At 42.1% G+C, this 12,244-nt stretch overlaps 1 protein-coding gene across 5 annotated transcripts in view; it reads left to right on the top strand.

Moving 5' to 3' along the window:
* nf1a (neurofibromin 1a) overlaps positions 1-12,244 on the top strand; it is a 292,673-nt gene that overhangs the window by 143,480 nt on the left and 136,949 nt on the right. For all 5 annotated transcript variants that reach the window (XM_041198253.1, XM_041198251.1, XM_041198250.1 and 2 more), the window contains 3 exons: positions 3,875-4,021; positions 4,735-4,881; positions 8,962-9,072. In XM_041198253.1, the coding sequence (XP_041054187.1) occupies positions 3,875-4,021; positions 4,735-4,881; positions 8,962-9,072 (405 nt within the window). The remainder of the gene's footprint in view (positions 1-3,874; positions 4,022-4,734; positions 4,882-8,961; positions 9,073-12,244) is intronic.

Below are 12,244 nucleotides of genomic sequence, written 5' to 3'. Positions count from 1 at the left end.
TAGCGTTTATTACAAGGGGAGTTGAATATTAAAATAGGAAAGTGTTGCTACAGGGTCTCAGTGAAACTGCAATTGGAGTAGCGTACAAAGGTTTGGTCTCCTTACTTAAGAAAGGATAAAATTGCATCAAAAGCAGTTCAGAGAATATTCACGTGACTGATTCCTGGGATGAAGGGCTTATCTTATGAGGAAAGCTTGACAGATTGGGCTTGTATCCATTGGAGTTTACAAGAATGAGAGGTGATCTTATTGAAACATATAAGATCCTTGGGGGACTTGATGGATGCTGAGAGGATGTTTCCCCTTGTGGAAGAGACTAGAACTAAGGGACACAGTTTAAAAATAAAGGGTCTCCCATTTAACATAGAAACTAGGAGCAGGAGTTAGCCATTCAGCCCTTTGAGCCTGCTCCGCTATTCATTGTGAACATAGCTGATCATCCAACTCAATAGCCAGCTCCCGCTTTCTCCCCATACCCTTTGATCCCTTTTGCCCCAAGAGCTATATCTAACTCCTTCTTGAAAACATACAATGTTTTGGTCTCAACTACTTTCTGTGGTAACGAATTCCACAGGCTCACCACTCTGAGTGAAGAAATTTCTCCTCATCTCAGTCCCAAATGGTCTACCCCATATCCTCAGACTGTGACCCCTGGTTTTGGACTCCCCCACCATCAGGAATATCCTTTCTGCATCTACCCTGTCTAGTCCTGTTAGAATTTTATAGGTTTCTATGAGAACCCCCCTCATTCTTCTGAATTCCAGAGAATATAATCCTAATCGACTCAATCTCTCCTCATGTGTCAGTCCCGCCATCTCAGGAATCAGTCTGGTAAACCTTCGCTGTACTCCCTCTATAGCAAGTACATCCTTCCTCAGATAAGGAGACCAAAACTGCACACAATATTCCAGGTGTGGTCTCACCAAGGCCCTGTACAATTGCAGCAAGTCACCCCTGTTCCTGCACTCGAACCCTCTGGCTAAGCAGGCCAACATATACCATTTGCCTTCTTTACCATCTGCATGTTTAGCTTACTGGTGTACAAGGACACCCAGGTCTCATTGCACATTCCCCTTTCTCAATTTATAGCCATTTAGATAATCTGCCTTCCTGTTTTTGCTACCAAAATGGATAACCTCGCATTTATCCACATTATGCTGCATCTGCTATGCATTTGCCCACTCACTCAGTTTGTCCAAATCACACAAGCATCTCTGCATCCTCCTCACAGCTCACCCTCCCACCCAGCTTTGTGTCATCTGCAAATTTGGAGATATTACATTTAATTCCCTCATCTAAATCATTAATATATATTGTGAATAACTGGGGTCCCAGCACCGATCCCTGCGGTACCCCACTAGTCACTGCCTGCCATTCTGAAAAAGACCCGTTTATTTCTACTTCTTGTTTCCTGTCTGCCAACCAGTTTTCTATCCAATTCAATACACTACCCCCAATCCCATGCGCTTTAATTTTACATGCCAATCTCTTATGTGGGACTTTGTCGAAAGCCTTCTGAAAGTCCAAATAAACCACATCCAGTGGCTCCCCCTCATTAACTCTACTAGTTACATTCTCGAAAAATTCCAGTAGATTTGTCAAGCATGATTTCCCTTTCGTAAATCCATGCTGACTCTGTCCGATTCTGCCACTGTTTTCCACGTGCTCAGCTATTAAATCTTTTTATAATGGGCTCTAGAATTTTCCCCACTACCGAAGTCAGGCTGACTGGTCTATAATTCCCTGTTTAAGACCAAGATCAGAATTTTTTTCTGAGGGTTGTTCACCTGTTGAATTCTCTTCCCCAGAAAGCAGTGGAGGCAGGGTCATTGCATATTTTTAAGGCTGAGTTGGATAGATTCTTGACTGACAAAGGAGTCAAAAATTATATGGGATAGGCAGGAAGAGAGGGCTGAGACCATAATCAGGTGAACCATGATCTTATCAGATGGTGGAGCAGGATCGAGAGGCACCTGTGCCTAATTTTTGTGGATGAGGGTGAACTTGATTGGGTTGACTAAAAGATGTTTCCACTGTCATGACCGATGCAGATGGGAAAAGCGGTATTATTTTAAAAAGCCCAGAGGGAAGCTTTAAACAACTACCATAACCAATAATTTTAAGTTTTATGTTTGAGATGCGACTCTAAACTCAGGGATCAGACCACTAGTTCTCATGGTTTTACATTAAACTAAATGAAACATTTTATTAATTTACACAGGTTAAAATATATGTACACATGGCGACAAATTACTACCATCATAACTTTTAACAAATTCCCAAACTAATCTCCATTAAAGCAACAGCAACACATAGACTTAACCAAACACCAGGCAAAGCATTTTCACCTTATGGATTCAAAATGATCACTTTGGAGGCTTACAGCTGCCTTTTGATCTTGCATCACCTCTGTCTGCACACCCAAAAACTGCTGAAGTTATATCTATCACCACTGATTGAATTCAATTTCTCATTGTATTAACAATCTTTTTGAACTTCAACTTTTAAAAATGAAACCCCTTTCATAGTATAATATAAACATATGTCTTGGTAGTTGTTAGAAAGGCGTCAAGTTTTCACCCCTTTTTTGAATGCTCTATTCAAAAAATGCAAATGCATTCTACCTCTCTGTTTACATCTTAAAACTAGTACATCAGAGCTCCCAGACTAGCTATCTTTAATCCAATTAAAATCACCTGCAAACCAAACCTCTATTTTAAAAGAAAAATATTTTCCAAAATATCATATACATCAATAGCTTCATAACACCAGTTGCAAGCAGACCAGATTTTTGAGGGGGGTGGGAGGGTTGGAGGCGGTTGCAAGGGGTGGATCCATAAGTAAAAGGTAATTGCTGATAAATCCGGTAGGGCATTCAAGATAAGGCTACTTGCCCCAGTGTGGTGAGAATGTGGAACTTGCTAACACAGGGAGTAGTTGAGGTGAGTAGGATGAATGGACTCAAGGGCAAGCTAGATAAGTGTAAGAGGGAGAAAGGAGTAGAAAGATATTTTGATATGGTGGGATAAAGGAGGAGGATGAGGTCCATTTGCAGCAAAAACACCAGCAGGGACCTGTTAGGCTGAATGGACTGTTTCTGTGCTGTCAGTACTTTAATGGTTTACAAGTGGGAAACAAGCTCTTCCCTGTTTTTGTTTCCTTGCTGCTATAACCAAATTTTTGAGTCGGTATTCTGTATTAAGAAACTTCGAAATATTTGATTATATTTCAGTGACCAATCTTATATATTGTTTCGTGAATTTAAACATTCAGTTACTTATATTGATAACAAAATTCGATGAAGCTGGAGGTTTTAATTAATTTACTTTGTTATACAGTAATTTTAGGAACATTAATATATGGAATGTGCTAAAAGCAAACGTAGCAAATCCATCAGTTACCTCAGAGCAGCTGTAAGAAAATAAGAAGGTGCAAACTTTGGCACTCCACCTCAAAATCCTGAAGTTAGCTTAGAATTTGATGAGAGCCACAGGGAGAGATAATCAAGTGGATTTGGGAAGCTGTAGAATGACATTTTGAGATTATTGGGCAAAGTGGATGAGTTGCCATCTCTATCTCTGAACTCGTTGTGAGAAAGAGCAATATTGAAGATAATGGAGCAGTGGTATTGAACTTGGACAGTCCATGTGAGGGAAAGCTTTGATACAAATTTGATGGGCCTTTTTTTCTGCTGTATAGCACCTGCACCTTTACCCACTGGGAGCTCATTAAGCAAATGATTTATCTGTTGGTCTTCCCATTTGAGTATGTTTAGTGTAATGTTCGTTTCAATATATATAAACACATTTTTGTATTTTTTTTCTTCCCCTCCCCACCCCAAACTCTGTGTCTCCTCACCCCAACCCCTTGGAAGGTTTTTTCTGGACATAGCGTCTGACTGCCCAGCCAGTGACACAGTCAATCACAGCCTTTCATTCATCAGTGATGGGAATGTTCTCGCTTTGCACAGGTTACTGTGGAACAATCAGGAGAAAATTGGGCAGTACCTCTCCAGTAACCGGTTTGTGAGACACTATATTTCCTCTTGTTAACCATTTGCTTACGGTGAATTTTTTGTGAGCAGAGTCAAATTTGACAGCAAAGTTTAATTCCAATAGTGTTGGCTAAATTAAATTTTGTTTTCCCTGCATGTTGTAAAAGATGATTTTAAAGACTAGATTGCCTCCTGTGGCATTGCACAACCAAGTGTATTCTCAGAGTGAAGCTGGGTTACAGAAAAGGCAGAGAGTGCAAATGTTACTCAGACCCAAGTCATATGTTGCGTCCTTATTTTTTTTTATCAATTTTATCATAAACATCTATGCGCACACTTATAATTGGCTATCTAAACTTGTCAGGTTATAATTAAACCCTTCTCAGAGTGCAGTTCCTCTACTCGGGGGAGAGAGGGTGTAATTACAATAATGAGTTTACGTTTGCAATTATATGGGCATCGGAATTTATAATTGCAGCAGTTTGAGAATATGCACAATTGTTAGCTTTTTAATGTATTAAAGAATAGTTTGTAATTAATGGCAAAATTACCACAACTTTTTTGATTTTTGTCCTAATGCATATTGCCATTGAAATGTTTTAATGAAGTACTGCACACCACAGTCATCAGTGTGCATGATGTGAAGTATTTTGCTATATTAATAAATTGCATTCCAATTTTGCACTGATTTTAAACTGTAAACTTACCAAAGTGTTGCATTTATTATCTAATGTTCTCAGCGACCACAAAGCTGTAGGGAGAAGACCGTTTGACAAGATGGCTACTTTGTTAGCCTACCTGGGGCCTCCTGAGCACAAGCCTGTAGCTGACACCCACTGGTCCAGCCTCAACCTCACCAGCTCCAAGTTTGAAGAATTCATGACCAGGTAAGCAAACATGTATGTATTTTTCAGAAAGACTGGAAATGTGAAGCTTTATATCTGAACAATTTTCTCTATGATGAAGTAGCATTTTGAAGTATTTACCAGTATTGTTGCCATTTAAGAACATAACACAAGAAATAGGAGTAGGAGAAGATCATATGGCCTGCGAAGCCTGCTCTGCCATTCAATATGGTCATGGCTGATCTTGGGCTTCAACTCCATTTTTCCACCTGCTCCTCTTATCCCTTGCTTCCTTGAGACCCCAAAAATTTGAGGGCCTAAGACCACACCTTGTATATTTTTATAAAATATACATAGATATCCTCGTGGCTATTTCTAAAAATTTAAAACTTTAAAATAGTTGAACCTATGCCTGTCTGTGAGCCCCGAACAAAAGAAGTTACCTGACGGTTTTGGGAAAACTCACACCTCCTCATCTCTGAGGAACCACTAACAACTACCTGTGACTGCACAGCCCAAATTCAAAGAGAGCTCTACAAAGGCTATCTATGTTTAGTAACGTAGGCTAGCCAGCAGGAGATGGATCATCTGCTAAGACACAGGCCCTGCAACCTTCTTTTCAATTCCTAATGGCGGAGACATTTAACGGTCTTTGGAATCCAGACAAAGGATGCGCATCCTTTGTCAAAGACCTGGAGGACATGGGCCTCCAACTTGTGGAACAAGTAATATTGCCTTGCTGAACTGCAAAGCTCAATTTGCTGTTTACCATCTAACTATCAGCCTCACAGATGAAGATGAAGTCCAGGTGGAATACCTGTCTGCCATCCACGCTGCTTCTGCTGGAAATTCTCTACCATCACCTACAAGACTGATTCATCTCTGCATGCCTATCTCATCGTGTGATTGAAATTGAATTATCCAGCATTGGTTTGCAGCCCACCAAAATCCATGAAGGAATAACTCATTGGACTTTGATATGGACTCTGGGACTGACATGGAACAATATTTCTTTTACTCTGTGGTCTCTGTACCATGAATCTTTCTTTTCCCTATCCCTCTCTTTACTATCTGAAAGTGAAAGGGACATTGCAAATCCTCTTTTCACGTTTTGAGTGTGTGCAAATAAATTAACCTTTTGAGTTCATCCTATCTCGAGTTTGCTGTGGGGTTAAGAATAAAAAATTGGATCACACCAAAACTGAGGAGTTGGGAAATACGCCACTGCTAATAAAGAGGGAAACAAACCAAAGCACCTTTCTGTTTATGGATGGGTGTTGAGAGGAGAAATTAGTGCTGTTTAAATAAATCCCCCTCCTAGTCGTTACACTCAGCCTTATGTATATTCAGTGATGGAGCATCCACAGCCCTCTGGGGAGAGAATTCCAAAGATGTACAACCCTCTGATTAAAGAAATGTCTTCTCATCTCAGTCCTAAATTATCAACTTGTTATCCTGAAACTGTGCCCCCCTCGTTCTAGATTCCCCAACCATGGGAAACAATGCCTCAATATCTAACCTGTCAAGCCCCTTCATAATCTTGAATATTTCAATGAGATTCTTCTGAGATTTTTCTAAACTCCATAGAATATAGACACAATTTACTCAACCTCTCATCATAGGATAGACCCTTATTCCAGGGACCAACCTAGTGAACCTTCGCTGTACTACCTTCTAATGTGACTATATCCTTAAATATGCAGACCAAAATTGATTACTGTAATCCAGGTGTGGTCTCACCAAAGCCCATGGGAAGCCATATTTATTCTTTACTCCAATCCTCTGTTTCTAATTTCCTGTTTGCTGATGACTGTACTAGCTGCAGGTTCACAAATGGGCATGCAGTGCAGCATGGACTTGTTCTCCAATGCATGCGGCAACTTCAGCCTTAGGGTCAACACAAAGAAAAGTAAATTAATATGCTAGCCTGCTCCAGGAAAACCCTACCTCCAGCCCAAGGTTTTAGCCCATGACCAGAACCTGTCAGCAGTGGATTTGTTCACTTATTTTTAGCAGCGCACACTCTCAAGCTGTCTATATTGATACATGCAAGAATTGGCAAAGCAAGTGTAGCCTTTGGCAGACTTTGAGCATCAGTCTTTGAGCGAAGAGGAGTAAATCTGCCTACCAAACTTGTTAGTCTATAGAGCAATAGTCCTGCCCACTCTGCTGTCTGCATGTGAGATGTGGACTGCGTATGAGTGTCATGCCAAGAAGCTCAACCACTTTCACTTCCGCCACCTTCAGAAGCTGCTGAAGATCAGATGTAGAACCAAATACCAGACGCTGTGGTGCTGACCTGAGTTGGCATGCCAAGCTTCCACACCAATTTGAGACAGTCACAACTGAGTTGGGCTGGTTATGTAGGCAGAATGCCTGACACTTGCTTACCAAAGTGAATCTTCTATGAAGAGCTTAAGTCTGGGTTGCACTCTCATGGCAGTCAAGGAAGCGCTACATGGACACTTAGGAGCTTTGATTTCGACTTAGTCCAGGGAGAAGCTCGCCCAGGATTGCAGCATCTGGTACAGCCAAATTAAAAATGATGCAGCCTCCTTTGAAGCAAGCACATATCAGAGGCAGAGAGAAAACACAAGAGGAAAACCTGAGCCAGCAACTTGTCAAAAACTCTGATATGCAATATCCTGTCATACAGGAGCAGAGCCTTCCAGGCGCAAATCAGCCTTAGCAGTCATCTACTTACCCACCAAAGCCCTACTACACACCACAGATGATGAATATGTTCATCTTTGCTTAGAAGGACAAAAAAAGACTTGATTCCCCTTTCTTTAAAGGCTAACATGCCATTTGCTTTTGTAATTGTTTGCTGTACTTGCATGCAAACTTTTGTGTTCCTTGTATAAGTGTATACAAGTTTCTCTGAACATCAACATTTACAAGTTTCGCACCTTTGAATAGGGCAGCAGAATATTTTTTCAAAGTGAATAATGTCACTTCACATTATAATCCTGCCACCTTGTTGCCCACTCATTTAACCTGTCTATATCTCTTTGCAGCTTCTTTGTGTCTTCCTCACAGCTTTCATTCCCCCCTCAACTTTGTTTCATCAACAAACTTAGACAAAGGGAGAGAGTAATGTACCTAAGTCATCAATATAGTTGTACATAGCTGAGGCCCCAGCATTGATCCTTGCGACACTCTACGAGTCAAGCCTGCCGACTTGAAAATGCACTATTTATTCCGGTTTGTTAACCAACCCTCTATGCTAATATTATCACCCTTAAGCCATTATCTTGTGTATTAACCTTTTGTGTGGCACCTTATCCAAAAGCCTTTTAGAAATCAAAGTATACTACATCTACTGCTTCCCCTTTATACACGCTGCTAGTTACTTCCTCAAAAGCTAATAAATTTGTCAAACAGGATTTTCCTTTTGTCAAACCATGTTGATTTTTTCTGTTATACTGCTTTTTCAGGCGCATTAAGATTTCGTTTGTGTGCCAGATTTCCATGTGTGCAAATAGAAATACTGATTAACTTAAAGACTACTTTTAAATCCAACCCCTCAAGCATAACCATATTTTTTCTCATTTGTATAAGCATGCTGGAATTTGAGTTTGTCCGTATCCACAATAGTTTTGAAGTAACATTTACATTGCCTGTGTTGCTCGGTTTCTTACATCATCCTCTTCAATTTTCTGATAGCATTGACAGATGTTTGAAATATAGTTTCACAAATGCTTGAGATGCACCAGTACTTCCCTCAAGTGCCTGGGGCTTTGTGCAAAGATCGTGCTGCCATCACAGCCCAGCCTGATCTCATCCTCAACTACTGTCCACAAAAATGATCAGGCATGGGAACCCTAGCTGATTTCTCTCATGCTCCCTACCTTTTCCCCCCCCAAACACATCTGGCTTGGCACCTTGCTAGTCTTATATGCCTTAGCGCCAACCCTGGATGGTGCATTTATCTACTAAGCCTTTTTGCTGCAAAGTTGGCAGCAGGTGTGACTTGAGCAGAAATTACAGCATCAGGAACTTGCATATTATCTTGGTTGAGGCATTTGAAACACAATGGAAAAAGTAAGTTTTTTTTCATTATTGGGTGATGAATGTTTGCATCTCAGAAATTTTGAACACACTGGTGCCTTTACTTTCCAGACATCAGGTACATGAAAAAGAGGAGTTCAAGGCTTTAAAAACACTCAGCATATTTTACCAGGCCGGAACATCAAAAACAGGGAATCCAGTGTTCTACTACATAGCTAGAAGGTAGGCTTCGTTTTGGTTTGCTGTCTGTTAAAGGTCTTTTACAATGAATGAACTACTGTGGGATATGTGTAGTGTTACAAAATTTGATTGGACTAATTCCTCAAGACTTCATCCCAAGACCTATTTCTAATATTTTTATAAATAACTAATGAAAAATAAAAGAAATTGAAAAATAAGCATTTTTTAATGCCCCTATGATTTTCCTCCTGGGTTGCTTGGACCTGTGTCAAGACGATTAATCTGCCATTTCACAAGACTGCAGGCAATTCCTAGAGGGTTGACAACCCTCAGTGTCTCCAACACCTCTGATATCATGTCATTTGTTTGGTCTGGAGATACCACTTGTTGACAAAACATATCTCTTGGCGCCAATAATTTTGTTTTTTAAGTGCAAAAGTCCAGTATTTGCTTGAAAAGTTCTGTAATGATTTACTCACCTGAAGTGATCATTGACCAGTTCTGATGATTATTATCTCTCTAAGTTAGCAGTGGTGCTTCTTATAACTGGCCTTCACATTGGGAGCTGCTTTTTTTCCTTCATCCATGGGATGTGGGTATCATCAGCAAGCCCAGCATTTATTGTCAACCCCTAATAGCCCTTGGGAAGATGGTGGTGAGCTGCCTCCTTGAACCACTGTAGTCCATGTGGTGTAGATACACCCACAGTGCTGCAAGGGAGGAAGTTCCAAGTCAGGATGGTGTTTGGTTGGAAGGGAACTTGTAGGTGGTGGTGTTCCCATGTGTCTGCTGCCCTTGTTCTTCTAGATGGTAATGGTTGTGGGTTGGAAGATGCTGTCTAAGGAGCCTTGGTGAGTTTCTGCAGAGCAGCTTGTAGATGGTGCACACTGCTGCCACAGTGTGAGGTGGTGGAGGGAATGAATGTATTTGGATGGGGTGCCAGTCAAGTGGGTTGCTTTGTACTGGATGCTGTTGAGCTTCTTGAAAGTTGTTGGAGCTGCACTTAGCCAAGCAAGTGACTTGTGCCTTGTAGATGGTGGACAGGCTTTGGGGAGTCCAAAGGCGAGTTACTTGTTGCAGGACTCCCAGCCTCTGACCTGCTCTTATAGCCACAGTATTTATATGGCTAGTCCAGTTCAGTTTCTGGTGAATGTTAACCCTCAGGTTGTTGATAATGGTGGATTCAGTGATGGTGATGTTATTGAACGTCAGGGGGCATTGGTTAAATTCTCTCTTGTTGGAGATGGTCATTGCCTGGCACTTGTGTGGCGCGAATGTTACCTGCCACTTGTGAGCCCAAGCCTGGATGTTGTCCAGGTCTCGCTGCATTTGGACATGGACTGCTTCAGTATCTGATGAGTCACGAATGTTGCTGAGCATGGTGCAATCATTCGCAAACATCCCCACTTCTGACCTTATGATGGAAAGAAGGTCATTGATGAAGCAGCTGAAGGTGGTTGGGCCTCAGACACTACCCTGAGGAACTCCTGCATTGATGTCCTGGAACTGAGATGAGTGACCTCCAACAATCACAACCATCTTACTTTGTGCTAGGTATGACTCCAATCAGTGGAGAGCTTTCCCCCAATTCCCATTGACTCCGGTTTTGCTTGGTTTGCTTTAATGTCGCTCTCACCTCACCTCTGGAGTTCAGCTGTTTTGTCCATGTTTGAACCAAGGGTGTGATGAGGTCAGGAAATGAGAGTTCCTGGGAACCCAAACTAGACGTCAGTGAGCAGGCTATTGCTAAGCAAGTGCCACTTGATAGCACTGTTGATGACACCTTTCATCACTTTACTGATGTTTGAGAGTAGACTACTGATGCGGTAATTGGCCTGATTGGGTTTGTCTTGCTTTTTGTGTACAGGACATACCTGGGCACTCATCCACATTGCTGGGTAGATGCCAGTGTTTTAGCTGTACTGGAACAGCATGGCAAGTTCTGGAGCAGAAGTCTTCAATAGTATTGCCAGAATATTGTGAGGGTGCATAGCCTTTGCAGATTCCAATACCTTTAGCCATTTCTTGATATCATGGAATAAATTGAATTGGTTGAAGACTGGCATCTGTGATGCTGGGACCTCCAGAGGAGGCCAGCATGGATCATCCACTCAACACGTCTAGCTGAAGATTGTTGCAAATGCTTCAGCCTTATCTTTTGCACTGATGTGCTGAGCTCTCCCATCATTGCAGATGAGGATATTTGTGGAGCCACCTCCAATGAGTTTAATTGTCCATCACCATTCACAACTGGATGTGGTAAGACTGCAGAGCTTAGATCTGGTTGTGGGATTGCTTAGCTCTGTCTATCATATGCTCCTTATGTTGTTTGGCACGGTAGTAGTCCTGTGCTATAGCTTCACCAGATTGACAACTCATTTTTGTATGCCTGGCGCTGGTCCCAGCATGCCCTCCTGTACTCTTTATTGAACCGGGGTTGATCCCCTGGATTAGTGGTAATTGTAGAGTGAAGGTTATGCTGGGCCATGAGGTTACAGGTTCTGCTGCTGCTGATGGCCCACAGCACCTCATGGTTGCCCAGTCTTGAGTTGCTAGATCTGTTCGAAATCTATCCCATTTAGGGTGGGGGTAGTGCCTCACAACATGGAGGGTATCCTCAATGTGAAGACAGGATTTGTCTCAACAACGACTGTGCGACGGTCGCTCCAACCGATACGGTTATGGATAAATGTACCTGCAGCAAGCATGTTGGTGAGGATGAGGTCAGTTATGCTTTTCCCTCTTGTTGGTTCCCTCACCATCTGCTGCAAATCCAGTCTAGCAGCTCTGTCCTTTAGGACTTGGCCATAACGATGCACCGAGCCACTCTTGGTGATGGACATTGAAGGTTCCCACCAAGAGTACGTTCTGCACCCTTGTCACCCTCAGTGCTTCCTCCAAGTGCCGTTCAACATGGAGGAGTACTGATTCATCAGCTGCAGGGGGACGGTACATGGTAATCAGCAGGAGGTTTCCTTGCTCATGTTTGACCTGATGCTATGAGACTTCATGCCGTCTGCAGTCGATGTTGGGGAATCCCAGGGCAACACCCTCCTGACTGTATACCGCTGAGCTGCCATCTCTGTTGGATCTGCGCTACCGGTGGAACAGGACATACCCAGGGATGGTGGTGATGGTGTCTGGGGCATTATCTATAAGTTATGATTCTGTGAGTGTTACTCATTTGTGGGGCAGCTGTCCCAATTTTGGCATA

Source organism: Carcharodon carcharias, chromosome 10, assembly GCF_017639515.1.
Source record: "Carcharodon carcharias isolate sCarCar2 chromosome 10, sCarCar2.pri, whole genome shotgun sequence".
Lineage (NCBI taxonomy): Eukaryota > Metazoa > Chordata > Chondrichthyes > Lamniformes > Lamnidae > Carcharodon > Carcharodon carcharias.
This window is presented reverse-complemented; position numbering and strand designations above follow the sequence as displayed.